The sequence below is a fragment of the Sus scrofa genome, chromosome 4 (genome assembly GCF_054392235.1).
Source record: "Sus scrofa isolate SSC_HxYL_T2T_F1_AM1 chromosome 4, Sscrofa_HxYL_maternal_Yorkshire_Landrace_v2.0, whole genome shotgun sequence".
Classification (NCBI taxonomy): Eukaryota; Metazoa; Chordata; class Mammalia; order Artiodactyla; family Suidae; genus Sus; species Sus scrofa.
The window spans coordinates 9,810,334-9,833,775 of NC_139386.1; the positions used below are offsets into that span (position 1 = coordinate 9,810,334).

A 23,442-nucleotide genomic window follows, 5' to 3' on the forward strand; every position below is an offset into this window, starting at 1 on the left:
AATAAATAAATAAATAGATAGATAGATAATAAGATCAGCACTTGTTAAAAAAAAAAAAGTCTCCCGTGAAAGCGTCTATGTCATATTTGAAGACCAAATGCACGTGGTCACCTAAAGAACCTATTTAACAAGTACTTTTCCTGTGCCCGGGACTATGATGACACTGGACGGGATGCAGTCATGAGCTGGACACAGTCTCCAGCTTCCATGTGTTCATTCATTTGTTCAGGAAATATTTGTTTAGTACCTACTATTTTGAGGCTCTGAGTGTCCCTCAAAGCCAGAATCCCATCAAGGGAAAATGTGGTTAAAAAAAAAATTGGGAGTTCCCATCGTGGCACAGCGGAAACGAATCCAACTAGGAACCATGAGGTTGTGGGTTCGATCCCTGGCCTCGCTTAGTGGTTTAAGGATCTGGCGTTGCCATGAGCTGTGGTGCAGGTTGCAGATGTGGCTTGGATCCAGTGTTGCTGTGGCTGTGGAGTAGGCCAGCAGCTGTAGCTCCAGTTAGACCCCTAGCCTGGGAACCTCATTATGCCGAGGGTGCGGCCCTAAAAAGACAAAAAGACAAAAAAAAAAAATTGCATCCTGGACTGCCACTTGGTAACTGTTAAGCTCACACAGGTAATTTGACTTGTCTGTCCATTAAGTGAAGATAATATCTGTGCCTACTTATTTTCAGGGGGTTGCAAGGAACAAATAAAAGAATGGATGGTGAAAATGCTGAGAATCCACAAACATATATGAAGATATGAGAAACTGTGATAATTAGAATGCACCTGTCTGAAACTCTGTTCCACAGTAGAGCAAGTCATAGGGCAAAGGAGCCAGATTTTTGTCTGGTTTCTCTTCTTTTTTTTTTCTCTTGAGGCCGGCCTACAGCACAGCCACAGCAATGCCAGATCCGAGCCACATGTGCAACTTACACTGCAGCTTGCAGCAACACTGGATCCTTAACCCACTGAGTGAGGCCAGGGATTGAACCCAAATCCTCACAGATACCAATCAGGTTCTTAGCCCTCTGAGCCACAAATGGAACTCCTCTTGTCTGGTTTCTACAACACGAGATCTTTTGAGGATTTACTTCATGTCACTAGTCAACCAGTGATTTTGTTTTATCTACTGGGTGGATCACGATGGAAGAATATTATTCTGTCAAGTGTTAGGTCCCTACTTTCAGACTGTGTGTGTCTCGTTTCATCTCCTCTCGAGAAAGAGTTAATAGGTGGAGTTCCCATTGTGGCGCAGTACAAATGAACCCAACTAGTATCCATGACGACATGGGTTCAATTCCTGGCCCCACTCAGTGGGTTAAGGATCTGGCATTGCTGTGAGCCACTGCAGCGTAGGTCGAAGATGCAGCTCGGATCCAGCATTGCTGTGGCTGTGGTGTAGGCTGGCAGCTACAGCTCCAATTCGACCCCTAGCCTGGGAACTTCCATATACATCGCACAGGGTGCATGGCCCTTAAAAGAAAAAAAAAGAAAGAAAAGAAAAAGAGTTAATATCTCCTGAGTGTGGTTCCTCTCCTATGTTCCCTGTTTCAATGGATGCAGCTCACGCGTCACATCCACCAAACAAAAACCTAACCATCACCATGGTTACACGCTCCTTCTCTCCCGCCTTTCCAGTTGCTTGCCAGTCCTGTAGTTCTTATCCCCCCATCACCTCTCACCTGGACCCCAGCAGAAGCTCCTCCAGCTCATCTCCCAGCTTCCACCTTTGGCCCCCTTCTCACAATTCATTCTCCAAACCACAGCCAAGGGTGATCTTTTAAAATGTAAATCAGTTCCTGTCACTCCCCTGCTTAGTATCACTCCGTGGCTTCCAGTTTTAGTTGGAATTAAATGCTAACAACCTCAGGCAGGCCTTTCCCATTTATCTATACCTCCCACCTCGTCAATGATCACCACAGCCCTCTGTCCCCACCCTCCAGCCACACCCTTGCTCTTTGTTGGCCTCGGGACGTTTGCACATGATGTTTCCTCTTCCTGCAATTCCTCTGAGTAGTGCCTTGAATCATGTTATCAACCCTCATCCTCTCTGATTGCTTTACATGACACTTGTCACATTTTGTAAGTGTGACACGGCTACTGCGAAATGGTTGGATTTGGCCGTGATTTAGCCGTGTTTAATGTCTGTGTCCCCTGTTGGAATGTAAGCTCCATAGTAGCAGGGTTCTCACCCATTTGGTTCACGCCTGTGTATCCAACACTCCACACAGAGCCAGCACTTACCAAGTATTCCGTCAATATTTGTCGTGGTCATAGAACAGTATGAAACTAGCAATTCCTCAAGAAGTTCAGCCAGGAGCTCCGTGAGTTCTGCACGGTCCATCCACCCTTCTGAGACGCAGTGGTCAGCCTAACAAGCGGTTCCCTTCGTTGTTTTGTCCCAGGAGCGGCTGGTGCTGTCCGTGCTCCCCCGGTTTGTGGTCCTGGAGATGATCAACGACATGACCAACGTGGAAGACGAGCACCTGCAGCATCAGTTCCATCGGATCTACATCCATCGCTACGAGAACGTCAGGTGAGAAACACCCCCCACCCTCCCCCCACCCCCGGTTCCCTGCGTGACCCACGTGCTCCTGGCTGCTCTCACGGCACCGCCAGGACTTCTGTCTGCCTGAAGGTCAGCCCCTTTCTCCATGGGGTTGATGAATTCATTAACTAGTGATTACTCCTCAGAGAGTTCCACATCTCCAAACCGAGGCCTGAGAAGAATGTCCCAGAAACGCAGTTATATCCTCTAGTTAACTCGCCATGGCGGTGGGGGGGGGGGGGGGGCTGCAGTAGGCTTCCCTCCCTTTATGCTTTGAATGGGAAAGGCAAAAGCCTTTTACACGGTGATTGAAAAAAATAATTCCAGAATGTGATCTGGAGGCTGATAATGTAGGTTTCCTTGTTATGTTCCTTACAAGTGTCTTTAAACAATACAAAAAAATCTTATTTTTCTTTTGCAAACATATTTTTGGCCAACCATTCACCCATCCATCTTCCCATCCATTCTTCATTCCCTGACCCTTCCACTCATCCACACACCCAACCATTCATCCCTTTACCCATCATCCATCCATCCATCCATCCATCCCTCCTTCGGTGCCCTCTCTGTGCTCAGCACTGTGCTGGACCATAGAGTGTGTACTAAAAAGCAGAGCAGGGGCTTCTTAGTGAGACAGACACTTGAGAATCCCAATTCAACCTCTTCCTGTATGTGACCTTGGGCAATTTACATACCAGAATCTCCGGATCCTTCTCTATAAAATGGGCATTTTAATAGCCACCTTACAGGGGTTTATGTGACAAAGACATATACAAACACAGGACAGGGTAAGCATATAGTAGAGCTTTAAGCATACTATAGACTGTTTTCAGACATGTTTCCTGGTTGCAAAGGGAAAAAGAACCTGACCGTGGCTGACTTAAAAGAAATGTACTGAAAGGCTATGTGATGACCCACAGAGTCACTGGAGAAGGATGGAGAGGCAGAGGCAGGCTCAGGAGATGGGCTGGAATGAAGCTGAAAGCATAGCCAAAATCACAGCAGGGCGCTTGCCCGTGAGGATGCTGCTGCCACTATTCCTGAAGAATCTGTTGCTTGCGTTACCGACCCTATGCCAGACACAGCTGCCGCCTCTGCACACAGAATTCCTCCTGCAGTCCCTCCTGGATCTGGCTGCCTTCGCCAGGTCCCCCTCCTCCCCACTTCACCATCCCCCTACCCCACCCCACCCCCACCACTTAGCATCCCAAGTTAACCTGGGGCAGATGTGTCTGATGGCTGTGTCATTCCCCACAAGTGACTGGGAAGCAAGTATCTGACGTTTTCAGCTTGTTCAGTAGAATTTTATCTCCCTCCCAGCAAATACCATAGGATGGAAATTTCCCAAACACTAGGGGAAATCTGTAATTGGAACAATTCTGAAAATGACGAATGCACCCTCTTAGTTCCCTTCCTCCCAAATTTGGGCGAAGGGAAGAACAACCTTTCCTTCTTACCAGCATCTCTGGGTGATTTTCTTGGTGTGCTGGAACTCTCATTTAAAAGCAAGTCCAGCCCAGCAGAAAGCTTGACTCTGGCACAACCTTTTCACAGAAATACCAGCATAGATCATTCTCAGGCTCTCATCCAGGAACTGAGCTCCACTAGTTTAGATGTTTGAGTTCTCAAAGAGTCCCTTGTCAAACAGATGCACCCCAGTCTAGGAATTGGTCCCACAGAAGATGGAACTCATCAGTACCACTGCTACAACAGCAGACTCAGCGCAGTACCAATAATTTTAATGCAATGGGAGGTTCTGTTATTAAAGTAAGCGAAGGCCCCTAAGAGATCATAAAAAAGGACCTGGGGTAAGGGGTAGGGTGGGGGATGGAGGTGGGTGAAGAAGCCCCCCTAGAAAGGATGATTTTTTTTTTCTTTTTACTGCTATACCTGCAGTATATGGAAGTTCCTGGATAAGGAGTTGAATCAGAGCTGCAGCTGCAGGCCTGCACCACAGCCACAGCAATGCCAGATCCAAGCCACATCTGTGATGTACACTGAAGCTTGCAGCAATGTCAGATCCTTAACCCACTGAGCAAGGGATTGAACCCACATCCTCACAGAGACAATGTTGGGTCCTTAACCCACTGAGCCACAATGGGAACTCCAAAGGGGATGATTCTTATTTGCCTTATTTAAAATTGAGACAGCCAGGTGAAAAAATCAAAGAAAGGAATCTTGAGCAGAAGGATCAGCACAAGTGAAGGCAGAACAGTGAGATGCGTATATATACAAAATAGATATGTAAGGCAGGTATGAAATACGGACTGATATATTAAAGATTTTTATATATTAATGATATGTGATTTAACAAATTACAATTATAAGGAAATATAACATCTTATAAAATATATGTATATAACATATACAAAACTGCATGTCTCCATGGAGAAAAAGAAAGGGCCAAAACTTCCTTTCCTAAACAATAAAAGGAGGAGTTCCCATTGTGGCTCAGTGGGTTAAGAATCCAACTAGTATCCATGAGGATGTGGGTTCAATCCCTGACCTCACTCAGTGGGTTAAGGATTTGGCATTGCTGTAGCTGTGGTGTAGGCCTGCAGCTGTTCCAATTCTGTAGCTCCGATTCGACCTCTAGCCCGGGAACTTCCATATGCCACAGGTGCAGCCCTATAAAGTGAAAGAAAGAAAGAAGAAAGGAAGGAAGGAAGGATGGAAGGAAGGAAGAAAGAAAGTAAGAGAAAGAGAGAGAGAAAAAGAGAAAAAGAAAGGAAAGAAGGAAGGAAGGAAAGGAAAGGGAAGGAAGGAAGGAAGGAAGAAAAAGAAAGGAAGGAAGGAAGGAAGGAAGGAAGGAAGAAAGAAAGAAAGAAAGAAAGAAAGAGAGAGAGAGAAAGAAAGAAAGAGAGAGAGAGAGAAAGAGAGACAGACACAGAAAGAAAGAAAGAAAGAAAGAAAGAAAGAAAGAAAGAAAGAAAGAAAGAAAGAAAGAAAGAAAGAAGGAAAGAAAGAAAGAAGGAAAGAAAGAAAGAAAGAAAGAAAGAAAGAAAGAAAGAAAGAAAGAAAGAAAGAAAGAAAGAAAGAAAGAAAGAAAGAAAGAAAGAAAGAAAAGGAAGGGAAGGAAAGAAACAAGACTGCACTCCCACAGCAACATACTCAGGAGCCTTAAGTTCAATAAATGACATGTCTGGAGTTCTTGCTGCACCACTAATCCATTTTCAGGGCCTCCCTTAGTGGAGAACAACTGAAGCTCCTTCTGCCCCCTCTGCACCCTGCCCGTTTCTTGTCAATCATCAACCAGAGTTTTTGTGCTCGAGAGCCTTTTCCAGAAGTTCACACTGCACTGAATTAAGATTGAGTTGACTGCCCTGCATTTCTCAGCAGTCTGAGCTCTGGTGAAGGAGCCGTTTCTAAGCAGAAAAGAATGCACAGAGCTCCTGGCAGCTGCACCAAGGCCCCTCCCAGCCCTTCCCAGAGGCCGTGGTGGCCGGATGCCCACTGCTCCTGCCGGTCCTGGGAAGATGAACTCAACTCAGGGCGGTGGGGCTTTGCCAGCCCATGCTGGGGCTGCTGGGTGCAAAAATAAGACCAGAGATGAAAAGCAGAGTAGGATGGCCCTTAGCTCGTGTCTGAAGACAGAGCCGGACCAGCTGCTATGCCCTGTTTTCCAGCCCCCAGAGCACATTCACTGCCGGGAAGGAAGCATTTTAAAAAATCCTTTCCCAGACTGTCACTCTCTTCGTGGCAGCCCACCAGGCTCATTCTTTCTTCTCTGTTGCTTTTGTTGTTGTTGTTTGTGACCTTTTCCAGAAAACAGCCCTCTGTAAATGTCTAAGTCAATTATATTTCATACAGTTCATTGCATCCTGTCAGTGTAAGGTGTGGTCAGAGGTGCCAGGCTTGGGGACATAAGTGGCCCAGGATGGACTGGGGTGAGCACACTTTCTGTGAGTCACACCCCCTACAAGACTTTGGCTGCATCATTTCACCTTTCCGGAGCTCAGTTTCTGAATCTGAAAGCCAAGCTGCTTGAAATGGACAAGACACTTGGACCCTCTGGTCAATGTCAGCTCTGAACATCTGGACCTCACCAGATGCACTCAAGCTCCAGCCGGCCACTTGGCTTTTTGTGGGAAGCCATTTGGGCTTCCAGTCCCATCTCCCCAGTTCTAGTCCTCTTTCCTCTATTCCCCATATACTTAAGATACCTCTTGGGCAAGTTAGGGTAATGCTCTAACAAATAACCTCTCAATTTCAATGATGTAAACTCAGTATTATTTATCCACACAGCTCCGCATGGCTGATGCTCTAAGAGACAGCTATTTCTTTACAATGTCGTCCCAGCAATGATGTGAATCCCATCTAGATAGAAGAGGGGTGCAGAGCCCCTGCTGGTGGCCTTTGCTAGTGACAGGGAGGTGTGGATTTGGTGGACAGTTTAGCTTCTCACCCACAGCTCCCTGCCCTCTTTCCTCTTGCCCCCCGACCTCTTGCCATGTATGTTTGCACATTTGCTGGGATAATCCAGTCCACTTCCTCTCTCCACTGGCTGTTCCTTCCCAGCCAAGCCTGTCAACAGGTGCAATCATCACCTTGACCCTGCAGACTACTGTTTCACATACAAGCAAATGCAATCTGGTGGAGCTGGAGAACTTGGCTTTGGGGGTCTGTCTGTGTGGCTGTCTAGGAAACACTCTCCGAGTCCCACACATTTCCGCAAGGAGGTGTATACTCTCCATGTATTGAGGACTATGCTGGGATGTATAAGTGATCTCCTTATAGTAACCCTGCAGAGTAGCTTTAATGATCTCTGCTTTATCAAGAAAATGAAAGCTCGGAGAGATTGATAACCTTCCCAAGAACACAAGTTAGGAAGAAAAGTCTACACAGAGCCATGTTCCTAATGAGTCTAGTGAATTCTGCTAATCTTCCTTGAGGACTCTATTTGCAGAGTGACTAATAGGTAACATCACTTATTTTTCACCAAATGAACAATTTACATAAGCAGATTAGGTGTGACAGTTAATATGGCCTCTTCAGTGTGTTCATCTTGGAAGGTTACAAGTTGATACCCAGAGTCTAAAGACCTGACCTTGAGCCCAGCACCTGGGAGTAGCAGAATGAACAACCAAGTGAGAACCAGGGCCCTGGTTTTCTGCCTCTTGCCTTTTATTCAACATTAACCTCTTGTTGCATAACCAGTGCTTCTCCATCTTAAATGTGCCCACAAAGAACCTGGAGTTCTTGTTAAATTCTTGTTAGATTCAGATCCAGGGGTCTGGGGTGGGGCCTGAGATTCTGCACCTCACCAGTTTCCAAGATATGTCAGTGGTGGCCATGACCATACCTAGAGGAAGGGAGACTCTATTCAGAAGATTCCTGTTGAGTCATCTCAGGAAGGATATCATGGGACCCATTGTGTGCTGGGAGCTGGGACACAGAAATGACACTCGCCCTGTTCTTTAGTCAGTAGCACACACATGATTGTGTTACCAGGCAATAAGGCTGTGACAGAGGGGAGCACAGGCTGGGCAGGAGGCTAGAGCAGGGGTGACAGGCAAAGCTTGGGGAGATCTCCATAAAAGTAGAATCTTGGCATAGGAGCGGGCTCTTAAAGGACAAATGAGATTTGAATAGGTAGAAACAGGAAAGAAAGCTCTGCCAGGGAACAGGTACATTGTGTACAGACATGAGTGCATAAAGCATGGTACATTCAGAAGACTGCAAAAAAAAAAAAATGGTGATGATATTGGAACACTGAGCACATCTCAAACGTTTATGCCCTTTGTGCTCAGGGAATGCATTTCTTCTTTCAATAGTCTGCATGTTTTGTAAAGGGCTGTGACGGCACTTTCTGCTTTCCATTGTATCTCCAGTACCCAACACATAGTAGGCTTTCAATTTATTAGCTGTTGAGTGGATGGATGGATGGATGGATGGATGGATGGATGGATGGATAGGTGAACAAACCATTCCTGCCATAGACAGATAGGTATTGATAGTTTGGGATTAATGGATCCATAAAGTGAGTAGATCGGACCAGATGATCTCTGGGCCCTTCCACATCCCACCTACCATGATAATGACTGACTTACTTCAAAGATAACATACTGTAGTGCTAAAGAGTATAGAATCCAGTGCCAGGTTGCCTGGTTCAAAGCCTAGCTTTTCATGTCTGTGGGCAAGTTACTCAGGCTTCGGTTTCCTTATCTGTAAGGTGGAGATGATCATCATGGGTCTTGGTACGAGGGATGAATTAGCTCATCCACGTAGAATAGTGTCAAGTCCACAGTTAATGCCAAGTGTTGCTGCTACTATTGTTTCAGGTTTTGTGTCACAGCTAGGGATTCTTTTAGCTGCAAGTAACAAGTAATTCGGTTAATGGTCATACTCTCTTCCACCTCTGTTACCTCACTCTCTCTCCTCCACCCAACTGTTTACTTATAGTGTGCTTTTGTACAATAATAATGGCAAGAACTAACACGTATGGAGCACTCACTATGCCAAGCATTGTGCTAAAGACCTGCTACCCTCCAATGAGGTCGGTACTACGGTTGTCTGTAGCATACAAATCAAAGGCTCGAAGTTCAGGAAGGTACCCAAGGTCATGGTATTCATAAGTGGTAACCTGGGATTTGAACCCCAGCCTGTCTAGACTCAAATCCTATGCATGTGACCAGATGCTATGCCACCAGAAAGCAAGCGGTAGAGGCCAGTGGCAGCATAGTGATTCTGCAGTGATTCTACCAGAGACCATATACATTAAATTAACAATCTAAAGGTGTCAGGCCAGCGCTTAAAACACTTCACTAGGTTTCCACCATATTCAGGAAAAATTCTTCAAACTGCTCTTATCAAGTCCTTCTTTATTGTTGCCTTACTGACATCTCATCTCTCTCTCTCTCCCTTCCTCCCTTCTTCTTTCTCTCTCTTTCTTTTCTCCTCTCTCTTCTTCTTCTCACCCCGTCTTGATCAATGCTACCCTACCAACAACTGCCCTTGAATTCTTATAGAACCTTCACACGTTTGCGTGTTCTTCCACCAGACCCTAGTATGTCCTGATCTCTTGCTAAGACCTTTTCATTTACTCACTTTACCCATTAAGTCCTCAAGGTCCTTCAGGACTCAGCCTCAACTTTGCTTCCCTAAGAAACTCCTGATCCCCCAGTGGCTGGTCACCCCCCGGGGTGTCCTTCCCTCACAGTAGTCATTACCTGTTTTGTTCCTGTCTTTCTCTTTTTCTGCTCAACTCCATTCCCCACACTCTGAGCATCTCGAAGACAGGTGCTGTCTTTACCATTTAACACAACTTCCTAGCAGAGTGTGTAGCCAGCCACACTATAGATACATAAATACTTGCTAAAATAATTAAGAGATTAATTAATTAAAGCAAGAGTTTTTAAATTGAGGTCTAAGGATTCCTAATGAATCCTTGATTGGGCTTCTGGGAAGGTACAGATTCCTTGAAATAAAGTGCAAAATGTTGAATACTTATACATTTATTAGGAATGAAAATCCATAGCCTATATCAAAAAATCAGATTCTTAAAGCGGTTTGTAATGGAGACAAATTTAAGCACCACTCAATACCAAGGGTGGTCAATGTAAGCACATTCCACAATACTATCTGTATAATTCACCTGTTTGATTAAAACTAAGCCACACTGATGATAAGACTCACCATTATTCTTTGCAACACTAGGAGACATAACCAAAAATTTGACACACTGCAAAGATGCCATCAGTTTCAGAGATGATAAAGCATGAGAATCAAAAAAATATGGTACCCCTTTGGGGGTTCCATCCTTCCTTTCAGAGGTGCCCTGCAATTGCACCAGTCCCTGAGATGATGCGCTAAAGTGGGATGGAGCCAACGTGCCATTCAGCCAAGTGGACATTCTCAACCCTGCCCCGGGCTGCTGGTAGATTGTCGGGCAAGTTTCCCTTCCTGTCCGAGCCTCCCTTTCCTCATCTCCATGATGGAGTGAACGATGCCTTCCCCAAGGGTAACTGGGTGGATTAACCAAAAGAGTGCCTATCCTGCGCCTGGCTTTTATAAGGCTTTCAAGGACTGTCCCCCCCCCCCCCTTATGCCAAGCCAAGTGAATAGAATAAGACTTCACCTAACTGAAATTCTTAGTGAATGCTAGAGTTTAGGGTAATGAATTATTCTGCCTGAGGTTTTGGGTTGGCTACCTAGTCCACAATTTTTGCAACATGCCTAACTATTTGCCTGCAGTTTGGAGTAGAGAATGTCACTGGGCTGGAGATATGGAGGTTTTGTGTTCTTTTGTCTCTGTGTCCGTTTTGCTCTGTGTTCATGACATCTGCATTGCTGTTCATTGTGAAAATATAGAATTCATAACGTTTCATTTTGCTTTCCACATCAAATTGACCTGTTGCTGGTTAAAAAAAAAAAAAAAAAAAAAAAAAAAAATTCCCTGTCAGATTGTTTGCACTGCCCACACTCTGCAGCCCTGCACAGAAAGAAGGGCTTTCCTTTGGCCCCTTGTCCTTCCTGAATCCCTGGCTGGACTCTCTGCTGAGATGTTTGTTAAACACTAAAACATTCCTTGAGACGCTCGTGGCAAGGAGAGCTAAAATCTCAGACCACGGTTGGTTTATTTAGATGGGGATGTGTCTCCCAGGATGGATTAAAATATTAATGTGCTTTCTCCCCACCCCGTCCCTCCCTGTTGTCTAGTATTCTTTTTGCAGATGTTAAAGGATTTACCAACCTCTCCACCACCTTGTCTGCTCAGGAGCTGGTCAGGATGCTCAACGAGCTCTTTGCCAGATTTGATCGACTGGCCCATGTGAGTTGAATTCAATTCCCTCCTCGTCCTGGCAGGAGCGAGGGACTGCATGTGGAATTAGAGCGGAGAGGGGCTCAGCCTTCATCAGCCATGTCGTTCCCGTTCTGCATCCTGTCCCCAGACATGGACCCTTGATCCCCGCCCATTCTGGGGACTGGCGTTAGTTATTTACAGGTTGCAGATGGGAGGTTGGTTGGATGGATTTCCCCCGTTGAGAGTCAGCTGGTTGAGTGACAGTGAAACCAAAGTCCTTGTTAATCTGCTTTCCATTCCCCCCTGCCTGTGGACAGGCGCCTTCCAGCTGCAGCCTCAGGGTGGGTTCATGCGGTGACGGCTGCCTTCAGTTTCCCAGCCAACCTCAGCCATCCGGAATGAATTAGCCTCTTCTCAAGGACCAGTTAGCTACTGACCCATCCCCCTACCATTCTCTTTGACTTAAGAGCTTTGTTTTTAGCCAACAAGGCAGTACCTTCATTTTTCTGCTGGCTTGACCACAGCGAAAATAGGGAACAGGTTAAAGGAGATGGGCATTTGCCACTAAAACACAGATTCCTCGTCCTAAAGCCACTTAAAGTACAGAGGAATATTATTGTCACAGTGTTGTAGAGTGGCCTTTGGGTTCAAATTGGAATGGTTTAACTTCCCACTTTGCAATGTGTGTGTCGCTAGTGTCAACTCCACAGGCTGTTGTGAGACTTGAATGAGACCACATCAAGTGGGGGTTCATTGGTAGGATATCAAAATGTCCTATTTTAAGGCCACCTCACCCCAATGGAGATCCAATTCCTGCTTTGCGTCTGAGGACCTGCCAGTGGTTGTGTTGGAACTATGGGAATGACTGAAGCCCACCTGTTCCCTTCTTAGAGTTAAGCCCAGTCAGGGATACCCAGTGAGGTCCTCGATACACCAGGTGCCCTGTGCTGTGATGAGGGCAAGTCTGGAGTGCTATGGGAACGCTGAAACAACACAGAACCCTTGGAGCGGAGAAGACTTCCGGGAGATAGTGATTCTTAGGCTGGGCCTTAAAAAGGAGAAAGCGAACACAATAGAATACTAGTTAGCCATAAAAAAAGAATAAACCACCCATACATGCAGCAACATGACCGAATCTCAGATGCAATATAAGTGAAAGAAGCCAGATACCTTACGATTCCATTTGGAAGACGTTCTTCTATAAAAAAGGCCAAAATTATAGGGGCAGGAAAGAGAAAAGGGGTCGCCAGGAGGGCCAAGTGATGGAGGGAGTGGGTTAACGGCGCAGATGCACAGGGTGCAGTGATTTCGGGAGGGTTGTGGTTGCCCTACGTGTGAGCACGACTCTACACATTTATCAAAATGGTAAATTTATTATATAAAATCTATACACCAATTAGTGAGGTGAAGAAGGTGGGAAAGGTCGCTGCGTGCAGAGAGAAGTACAAAAATAAAGATATCTGGGTGGGGGGAAAAACTGTAATTGCAATGTATACATGTAAGGATAACCTGACCCCCTTGCTGTACAGTGGGAAAATAAAAAAAAAATAAAAATTAAAATTAAAAAAAAAAAAAAAAAAGATGTCTGGGTGGAGAGAACCAGAAGATGAGGCAGGAAAAATAGGCACGGACCTGCCAAGGACCCTGCCTTGTAACCGTAGCTACTAGACAACTCTTCAATACGAGACTGACGTGAGCAGAAGAGGTGGAAACTGATGGCTCCTCTCATAGGAAGATTACGATAACCCGAAAGGCTAGGAATTTGAAGGTGGGAAAGAATGGTTACCGTTTCTTTTTATTGTTGCCTCAAGGGTGGTTGTTACCAGCTACACATAGTTTTTCTGTTTTACGTTAGGGTTCTAAATATTTTGCTCATAGAGGCTAAGATGAGCAAAAATGACCCTCCAAAGAAAACCGATAGATGCAACCAAGGCCAGTTTCTGCTGTCACAGTCATCCCCCCTCCCTGGATCCAGGGAAAGGGTCGCTCTGCGAAATGTAAGCCAAGTTGTGCAGCCAGCACTTATTGTGGACTTACTTTGTACCGGGAACCGTGCAATGCTCTGGCCAGACAACACCAGTCCTCTGGGAGTTCCCGTTGTGGTTCTTTGGGTTAAGAACCCAACTATTGTCCAAAAGGATGTGGGTTTGGATCCCTGGCCTCGCTCAGTGGGTTAAGGATCCGGCATTGCTGTGAGCTGGGGTGTAGGTCACAGACATGGCTCAGATCCCCCATGGCTGTGGCTGTGACGTAGGCCAGCAGCTGTAGCTCCAATTCAGCCTGGGAACCTCCATGTGCCATATGCGGTGGGTGCAGCCCTAAAAAGAGACAAACGAAAAGCAGCAACAACAACAAAACCATCTCTGCCCTCAGAGTCTGCTAAGGGAGAAAGACAAGTCCATAAAATTTGCAGGACTGTATGGTACAAGCCATTGACACAGAGGTCCTGGGGGACGAATCGAGGAACAGTCAGGGCCTGGGACCAGAAGAGGGTGATTTCACACTATCAGGAGAAGCCGGGTCTGAGGAAGAGCAGGAGCTTCTAGGCTGAGCCATGCACAAAGTCAGGGAAGTGTGAAAATGGGGAAACGTGCTGCTTGTTTGCAGAGCTATAAGAAGCTCAAGATTGCTGGAGCGTAAAGGGCACTCGAGACTGCAGCGAGGATGAGCTTGAAGAGGAAGTACAGCAAGGCTGGAGGGCACAGTGCGACATTTTAAGGAACGTGGATTTTGTCCTGTCGCCCCAGGTCCTTTGCCCTGATTAACAGTACACACGGTGGGGGAGAGGGAGTGAGACAGGGGTACACAGCAGGCGCAAGATGCCATCTTCTATCTTCTGGAGTATGAGTCTTATTGAAAGATTTTAAAGAAAAAGCATAAAAAAGACTATCAGGGAGTTCCCTGGCGGCCTAGTAGCTTAAGGATCTGCCAGTGTCACTTCTGTGGCGCAGGTTCGATCCCTGGCCTGGGAACTTCTTAACGCTGAAGTGGTGGCCAAAAAAATTTCTTAGCAAATATCAAATGAAACACAGATATATGACGGAGTCTAAGAGTATTATTAATTTTGAAAATATTTAAACATTCATAAACTGCCTGGGATGCATTACGCACTAGACTGCGTATTTGCCCTGGCGTGCCTAATTTAGTAGGTTTAGGTACTGCTGGGTAGTACCAAACCTACAAAGGTAGGTTCTCTATTGTTCCCAGTTCAACAGAGCAGGTGACCGAAACACAAAAGAAGTAAAGGAATCTGCTCGGAGCCCCGGGAGGTGGTGCACCTGTGACTCAGGCCGGCCAAGGCCAAGTGCTAGCTCTTGACCACTGAGCAATGCTCCGGGTATGTTAAGGGATGGAGCAAGATGTCAGAGATGCTTTGCTCTTCATGCCGGACGACCAGGTTTACAGGACCTCACCTATGGGCTGGACTTCAGTAACCTTTATACAAACCCCCTCTCTGAGTCTGTTTCTTAGCAGAATTGTAATGAAGGATAAATGCACGGAGGCTGGCTCAGAATAGCATGCAGTCCTCATAAGCACTCAGTAACTCCCACCCAACTGCTACGCCGTCCTCACCCACCCATCCTGGGTACCTCAGTCTCTTTTTCGCTAGGGGTCTCTGTGGACAAGTTCGAGAAACTCTGCCCGTGAAAACAATTCTACTCACCTTGGAATGAGAAAACCTCCTTTCAATGTTTTTGCCCCCACCCTTTGGCAAATCACGAAAGCAAGTGGGTCACAGGCTTTGCTTCTGTATAAAAGGGGATTGTACTTGCCTTTTATGGTGTCTTTTTAGAATGAAAATGCTCTGGCTTTATAATGATCTCTAGCTGCCTCGCCCTAAGTCTTTGCTTTTGATTTTCATGATGTTGTACTTCTGAGAAAATCCACTTCCCATGTAAACATCACACACTGTACCTTCCCATTTATTCAGTGCAGTATTAAGATGAAGGAAAAATACTTCAAAGCCTTCTATTAAAGATCCTCTTAGTATGACTGAATTCCTCAGTGCCCTCGTGGTTTGGTCTGCTCCAAGCAGAATGGTTTTCACCCTTTCTAATGCCCTTAGCAAACTCTGATAACTTTTGATCTTGACCCTGTTTTGTTTTTTTTTTTAAATAAAGTATCTTTACCTACCTCCTTCCCTCCCAATTACGAAGGAAGAATATATATGCTATAATCAAAGCTTTAAAATTATACGTTTAAATGAACATCATGACATCTTAAACCTACTTCCAATTGCTGGCAAAATGGGAAGCATCCTAAATTATTGTTACAAAGAACAATTCCAACACCAAGGAAAACTAATCAATAGATTTAAAAGAATGAGATAGCTATTGCTGTACCAACATAGAAAGAATTTCAAGATGTTGCATGAAAAAACATGTCTCAGACCTGGAAACAGGGTATGATCAATTTATGGCTAAAGAGCATGAAAAATAATATGTACATATAAATACATAGATGTATCTATGAATGCGTAGTAGCCTCTCAGGAGGGAACAGAGACTTGGTTTCCAGGTGTGTCTGAGGGGGAGGGGCTGCTCAGGAGGCTAATCTACAGGACATGTTTTCATATGTTAATTTGTGTGATTACAGTTAGATAAAGTTCTTTAAAAATTGTCATGGAGTTCCTGTTGTGGCTCTGTGGGTTAAGAACCTGACTAGTATCCATGAGGATTCGGGTTCGATCCCTGGCCCCACTGGATGGTGGGTTAAGGATATGTGGTTGCTGTGAGCTGAAATGTAGGTTGCAGCTGAGGCTTGGATCCTGAGTTGTCGTGGCTGTGGCATAGGCTGGGAACTGCAGCTCTGATTCAACTGCTAGCCTGGGAACTTCCATATGCCACAGGTGCAGCCCTAAAAAGCCTATATATACATAAAAGTTATAATATAACTTTTTTTGATGTTGTCTTTTTGCCTTTTCTAGGGCTGATCCCGCGGCATATGGAGGTTCCCAGGCTAGGGGTCAAATTGGAGCTGTAACCACTGGCCTACACCACAGCTCACGGCAACGCCGGATCCTTAACCCACTGAGCAAGGCCAGGGACCGAACCCGCAACCTCATGGTTCCTAGTCGGATTGGTTAACCACTGCGCCACAACGGGAACTCCTAATATAACTTTTCAAGTGCATTCATGGCACTAATATTTTTGTTCTGAGAGTCTTTTTTCTTTTCATTTTTCATTTTTTTTTTCTGATTACTAAAGACATAGTTGTCCATTATATAAAATTCAAATACTAGAGATGGAGACAATACAAAAAGTGTACACCTCTGTAATCTTACCATCCCTGTAACCATCTTTAGTAATTTGGTGCCTTTATCTCCTCCATGTCATCTACATAGAAGTTTTCATAAATTCTCTGGATTTTTCCCAAGCTTTTTACCATTTCAAAGCCATCAAGATCGGAGGCAAACGATTCTATTAAGGCTGACCCGATAAAATCTCCAAGACCCTCATCCTACTTTATTTTTCTTTTTCAGTATCTTTTTTGAAAGCAACCTGGCTTTTTTAATGTGAATTTTTCAAAGCAGTTCCTGGCAAAAAAGAAGTTGCCTGAATATTGCTGTCAAGTCATCTGACATCTCACAAGAATTGATGAGAAAAATATTTCTGCAAACTGACAGAACTTGACGTACAGAAAGCGAGGCCATTCATATTTATATTTATATATGCACACATAAATTATTTATATAGATATGCATATATAGACGCCCACAGTTTTATCTGGTGCCCATTGTTTTTGAAGGAAGCCCCCAGCTTCATCTTTTGCCTAGAAGAATAATGGACCCTGGGGTACAAATATCTTCCCAGCAATGTTCTTTGCCTTCAATAAGCTATTTTACATAATCTCCTTCCAAATCACGTTTCTGTCAGGACATCTACCATTCCGGACTCGGCTGTAATTTCTGCAGTTTTGTAGGGAGCGAGCTGAGAGTACCCCGGCCAGACACACATGCCGTGAACTGCGCTTCTGCCTCTGCCTGGCTGTGTGACCTTCACTGCCCTCAGCCGTCTGTGAAGTGGCACCAGACTCAGAATGTGGTCGTAAAAGACTAAGCAGATGCAGTGTGATGCCTCTAACACACAGCCTGGCACAGAGTATGTGCTCAGTACAGATCAATCCCTTTCCCTAATTTTTTTCAAAACTCTTTGACCAATGTTTTCATGGAAAAATCACTCATTTGGGCTTGCGGAATATCATATATGGTCGTATCATTATTTTTAGCCAGCTGATCTGTGGCATGGGATGCTCTCCATCTCTCTTATACTAAAAACATGCTCTGCCATGTTCAGGGTTATGGTGAGACTCAAAGGAGAAATAGATCAGGCACAAGTAGAAAGCGATTTTCAGGTGTTAGCTGTCATTGTCATTGCCAATTGACGGCCATGCTTACTTCCCTATATATTAAGGACAAGGGGATTATGTCGACAAGGGGATTATTTTGACATGGGTCGAATATGGGGACTTGAAACCCACATATCAGTGGCTTCAGTGACTTATCGAAGGTCCAACAGCTGGTAAATTTGACTAGAATGCAGAGGTCTGACTTCGGCCAAAGCATTTGCTAATCTCTTCTTTCCCTTCCTCCTCCCACTGCAGACAAGGAGGCAGGTCTCTCTGCCTCACTAGGCTGCCTGCAGCCTGAGTCACAGCTGGCTCCTTGCTAAGGACCATTTGCAAATGATGAGCGAGTGACTGAAGTCACCGAGCCCTGCCTCCCAGCCTCAGTGTTCTGGGATGCAAAATCAGAATAAGGAATTTGATGGGTGATTTCCTATCGCTCCTTTGTCAGGAGGTTTTCTCTTGTAGCCCCAACTAAAGCAATGTGCGTTTTTATTCTATTCATTTCATTTTAGTGCCAAGAACGTTCCTTTATTCTAAGAATATGTCTTTTTACCTTTGTGGTGTTGAAAGTGCCCCCCTCCCTTTTGAAAAATCCTATTTTGATTTTTTCATTTTGTTATGATTTTTATTTTTTCCATTATAGTTGGTTTACAGGGTCTGTCCATTTCTACTGCACAGCAAAGTGACCCACCCATATATATATATATATAAAATATACATATATAATATATACACACACACACATATGTATTCTTTTTCTCACATTATTCTCCATTATGTTCCATCGCAAGTGACTATAGTTCCCTCCCCCTTGGCAATGCCCGTGTTTTTTAATAATTTTTTTAAATAAAACGATGGGGATAGTTGGGTAGTTGGATTGTTTTTTTGTTTGTTTGTTGATGGACTTTGCATACTTCCTTGGCAAAATAGAAAATTTAACCCTATAGCAATCCCTTGAGACCCTGGGTTGTTGTTTTTTTTTTTTTTAAACTCTCCCATGGAGTCCACGAATCTGAAAAGGACCAGTGGGCCAGGTCTCACTAGCCCCATTCTGGCCATAACACTCTAGAGAGTCTTACAACAAACAACTGAAGGTCTTGAGCTTCCCTTTTTGATCAGACCTCAGCAGCAGCTCTCTTGAAAAATTAGCTCCACTCAAGCAGCCAATAGACAGGAGCCATAGGCTCCTAAAAATAACCGTGGGATGTCTGCTCATGCTATCAGAGTTCTGAAGATGGCATCTGTGCCCATTTGGGAGGGTTGGCAAGGCCCCGGAGATCTGATCCAGGCAGGGAAACACCAGAGCCAGTGCTGATTCGCCTTTCCCTGTCCGATATTTGTTTTTCATTGGGCAAGTGATTTCCCTCCTTACCTAAACAGGATGTCCCAACCCCTGATCAGATTAGGAAACCAGCATGGTGCTTTGTCACTCGGCAGCACAAGGGCATCTCGGTGGGCCCCTTGCTGGCTGCAGCTCCCCCTCCTCCTGCCTTTGGACTCTGGTCTCGCCAGGAGAGCCTCTCACCCACAAAGCCATAGACCTAACCCCTCCTGGGGCTTCAGCTCTAGAAGGCGTCTCACAGGTCATTCAGTCTCAACCATCGACCCAAGGAAACCTAGAGGGAAAGTCATTGGCCCCTGGTCACAGATAGAGATGAGAACGAACTGGAACAGGAGGCCCCGTCATCATCAGAGAGACAGGCAACCTGCCTCTAGTGCCTCCTTCCCAAACCCTTCACATGCATCATCTTACTTCATCCTTACAATCACAAGGTGAGGGCCTCTGTGTGTGTGTGTGTGTGTGTGTGTGTGTGTGTGTGTGTGTCTTTTTTTTTTTTTTTTCTTTTTTCTTTTTAGGGCCACACCCGTGGCACGTGGAAGTTCCCAGGCTAGGGCTCAAATCAGAGCTATATCTGCCAGGCTATACAACGGCCACAGCAACATGGGATCTGAGCCGCATCTGCAACCTACCCTGCAGCTCATGGCAATGCTGGATCCTTAACCCACTGAATGAGGCCAGGGATCACACCTGCATCCTCATGGTTACTAGTTGGATTCTTAACCTGCTGAACCACAACAGGAACTCCCAGGCCTATTCTCACCCTCATTTCACAGATGAGGCAACTGAAGCGCAGAGGTTAAGTAATTTACCTAAAGACGCACGTGACAATGGGAGGGGTCTGGGATTTGATCCTGTGCAGACAAACTCCTCAGTCAGTGCCCTCAGCCTCTGTGCACTGCTGCCCCAAGTTCTCTTCCTCTAAAACCTGAAAAATCCATCCTATTCCCATCCAATAAAAGTATGCACCATTTCCTAGGTGTTTGCTGCTCTTTGAAACTTTGTAAGAATCACGTCTTCAAAATTATGAATCCACCAGACAAACAAATGTCTTACTTCTCACCTGTGAGGTGAAGATAAAAACCGTTCCTTCTTCAGAAGGTTCTGTTTAATATACAGTGTATAATAGAGGTTCTTATTAATGCTCTCTGTGTCAGGGACAATGCTTGCTTTATTATAGATGCGCAACTGATGTTTTTATCAGTGGACAAGCATATGAATTAATAAATGAATAATAATAAATGAATTAATTCATGAAAGAGTATGTTTAAGACATAGTCTGCCTCTCTTTTTAAGGTACCAATATTTGGGAAAACACTTTATGTAGAGTTGAAATAGTGGATATCCCTAAGTGATTTGTATTTTTAAGTGCTTATTATTGAGATAAAAACTGATTTAAAAAAAAAAACAGGTCACATCCTGAGAAGAAATGCATCAATGGGAGCAGGATTCGTAGGCAAATACCGAACACCCGTGTTGAATGCCCATGCTTTGCCAGGCCCATCTGCAAGATGGGTGTTAAGATCAGAAAGCTCCTTACCTGGCAGAGCCAAGATATGGCCCTGTATCTGTCCATCTCAAAATCCAGTGTTTTCTCGAGTTCCCACTGTGGCATAATGAGTTAAGAATCTGACTGCAGCAGCTCAGGTCACTGTGGAAGTGCAGGTTCGATCTCCAGCCCAACACAGTGGGTTAAAGGATCTGGCGTTGCCACAGCTGCATCTCAGGTTCAGTCCCTGGCCCAGGAACTTCCATAGGCTGTGAGTGCAGCCATTTAAAAAAAAAAAAAAAAAATCCAGTGGTTTTCCATGATTTCTTCTACCACTGAGCCCTTCGAACACCCCCTTAATTCCCCAGGAAAATCATAGTACATTTCAAAGGTCGAAGCTCCTGATCCCAAGGGGCAGACCACCTGCCCTGGCTCCTGTCTTCCCCAAGCCTTTCAGAAGCACGTACCTGTCTGCTGACTCAGTCCGTTCCTCTCCCACTCTGTGCCTTTCAGGAGCACCACTGCCTGCGCATTAAAATCCTGGGCGACTGCTACTACTGCGTTTCAGGACTTCCTGAGCCCCGCCAGGACCACGCCCACTGCTGTGTTGAGATGGGCCTCAGCATGATCAAAACCATCAGGTAACTTGAGCCCTCTTCCCTCACACCAGGGCCTTCCCTGTGCATGATGGGAAAGACCAGCCACCCCATCTGCCCTGTGCCATTGATTGTGTGGATGTGAAAAGGTGAAGCTCTGACTTATTTCGTGAAAACCGTATGCCTGTTGATTCTCCCATAGGACCCAGTGAACCCACTAGCTTCCTTATGTTGTAGTTATACCTCCCTTTCAACTATTTGTAGAACAAATTTGTATTACCCGTGTCCTTGTGGGGATACAGCAAGGAACGTGATGAGTGTAGTGCTTTTGCCTTCAGGAGATGACAGTGCGTGGGGGAGATGCAGCATAAACAATTTCAATATGGCACCGTGTACTCTGAGAGAGTCAAACCAGGGTGCCTGGGAGCAGGAGAGAAGCAACAGTTGGTGTAACGCAGGGTGTTGGAGAAGACTGTCTAGAGTAGAGATGTCTGAGCTGTTACCTGAAAAGTGAGACATTAGATGCTGGAGGTGGAATGGAGAGCTTGGGAGATCGGAGGGCCAAGTGCAGAATTTGGGATGGGCCACAATGGCCTCTGGTGAAGCCTGGGATGGAGATGACCATGGTGACAGGCGGACTGCATCCTGGGATGGAGGTGGTGGTGACAGGTGGACTGCATCCTGGGATGGAGGCTCAACCAGAGCCTGCAGGGCCTTCTTAGCCATGTTAAGGGGTTACCTCTTATCCTAAGGCCAACAGGAGTCACAGAAGGGCAAGGGGTGTCTTCATGGGTGTGTGACGAGTGCTTTTGGCTTTGGTCAGTATATCTGGCAAGCGGAGGCTTAATCAAAGGGAGATGAGTGACCGAGGTCAGGGATTTTGGAACTAGACTGTATGTGGCTTTGGGACAGAAGCTCAGTGTTGACAAAGCTCCCCTCAAAGTTCCAAAGTGTTTGCAGATCCTCCAAGCATCACGTCCTCCCGCAATGACGGCAATAAAGAGAGGATTCGGGAAGCTTCTGTCGTGGCTCAGTGGAAACCACCTGACTAGTATCCATGAGAATCCGACAGCTGCGACTGCACCCCTAGCCTCCACATGCTGTGTATGTAGCCCTAAAAAGCCAAAAAAAAAAAAAAAGAGAGAGAGAGAGAGAGGATTCGTGGGCAGAAACCTCCAAGGCTTGTGCCTTCATCTTATGAGGGAAGAAGAGTATTGTTACAAACAGACCAGAAGACTCTCCCTGTGAACTCACATCTTGGTTGTAGGTGCTGCCAGGCGCATTTGTGATCCTTAGAGTGTCATCTGGATTAAAGGTCAGCAAGAACAACAACCCCTTACCCTCCACCCCCACACTCACGCCCTCCACTGTGGGCGCAGCTTGCCTGTGGCTTCCCAAGGCCAACCCAGGAATGAGCAGGAGGAATCTAAGGAGCTAGAGGTTCCCCTTCTAGAACCAGGCCTTGGCCAACACAATGTCCTGACCCTTCTGCTTGTTGACTGATCCCTGACCTCATTCAGGTTTCCGGCAGAGGTCTGTGGATGTGAGGAAGGGTTGCGAAGTCCCCTAACTAAGAAGAGGGCACAGAAGCCCTTTTCCTAAATAGGTTCCTGCTCCACTGGTTATTTCAAGACTCTGGGTGGGCAGATTCGCCACTCTGCGGGCCCTTAGGCTCCCACCTCTGGAACCAGCCCACCACCAGGACCTGATCAAGGCAGTGGGGTGCTTTGCCGTGAGGTGTATGATGAAAAGCCAACCTTCTCCATCCCTAACACCAAGGAAGCAGGTGGGGACAGACTGGAAATGTCCACTCTGCCCTTGCCCCTTCTTTTACAGAGATGGAGATGTAATTTCCTCTGATAGGATAAGAGAAAGGAGCTCACCAGTTCCCACCCAGAATTCCATTTTCATCAGCCTTTGGCAGATGGGAAAGGCTGCAGGTGCTTCTTAGCTATTAATTTGGACACTTGAGAGTCTTGTCCTGAAAACTAAATGAATTGTGATAATATGTGGACTGGTTTCAAGAGAGGCAGTGGGACCAACCCCCAAAAGCCCCAGTCAGTATCTTGTATCAACTCTACGACTGATGAGGTGTGAGAACTCTCTTCTGTTATTCAGTCACTAGGTCAGTCAACACATATTTTATTGAGTTCGACCTTGTGCCAGACACTGTGCTAAGCTCTGGAAATTCAATGACAAACAGGCCCCCAGGGGTCCTTCTCCTGTCTGTGGGTGCCCACTAGAGGTATTACCTGGATTCATTGTCTATGAAATGAGGAAGTTGGACTAGATCAGCTCTGAGGTCTCTGAAAATCTGTGATTTACCAACCATGTAAAAATTTAAGTTAAAGGAGCAAAACTTTCTTCTGACTGACTTTCTTTCTTTA

General features: G+C 45.6%; 1 protein-coding gene across 8 annotated transcripts in view; it reads left to right on the forward strand.

The window, feature by feature from the left end:
• ADCY8 (adenylate cyclase 8) overlaps nt 1–23,442 on the forward strand; it is a 222,504-nt gene that overhangs the window by 78,754 nt on the left and 120,308 nt on the right. For all 8 annotated transcript variants that reach the window (XM_021088903.2, XM_021088904.2, XM_021088905.2 and 5 more), the window contains 3 exons: nt 2,399–2,529; nt 11,200–11,311; nt 20,973–21,100. In XM_021088903.2, coding sequence (XP_020944562.1) covers nt 2,399–2,529; nt 11,200–11,311; nt 20,973–21,100 — 371 coding nt within the window. The remainder of the gene's footprint in view (nt 1–2,398; nt 2,530–11,199; nt 11,312–20,972; nt 21,101–23,442) is intronic.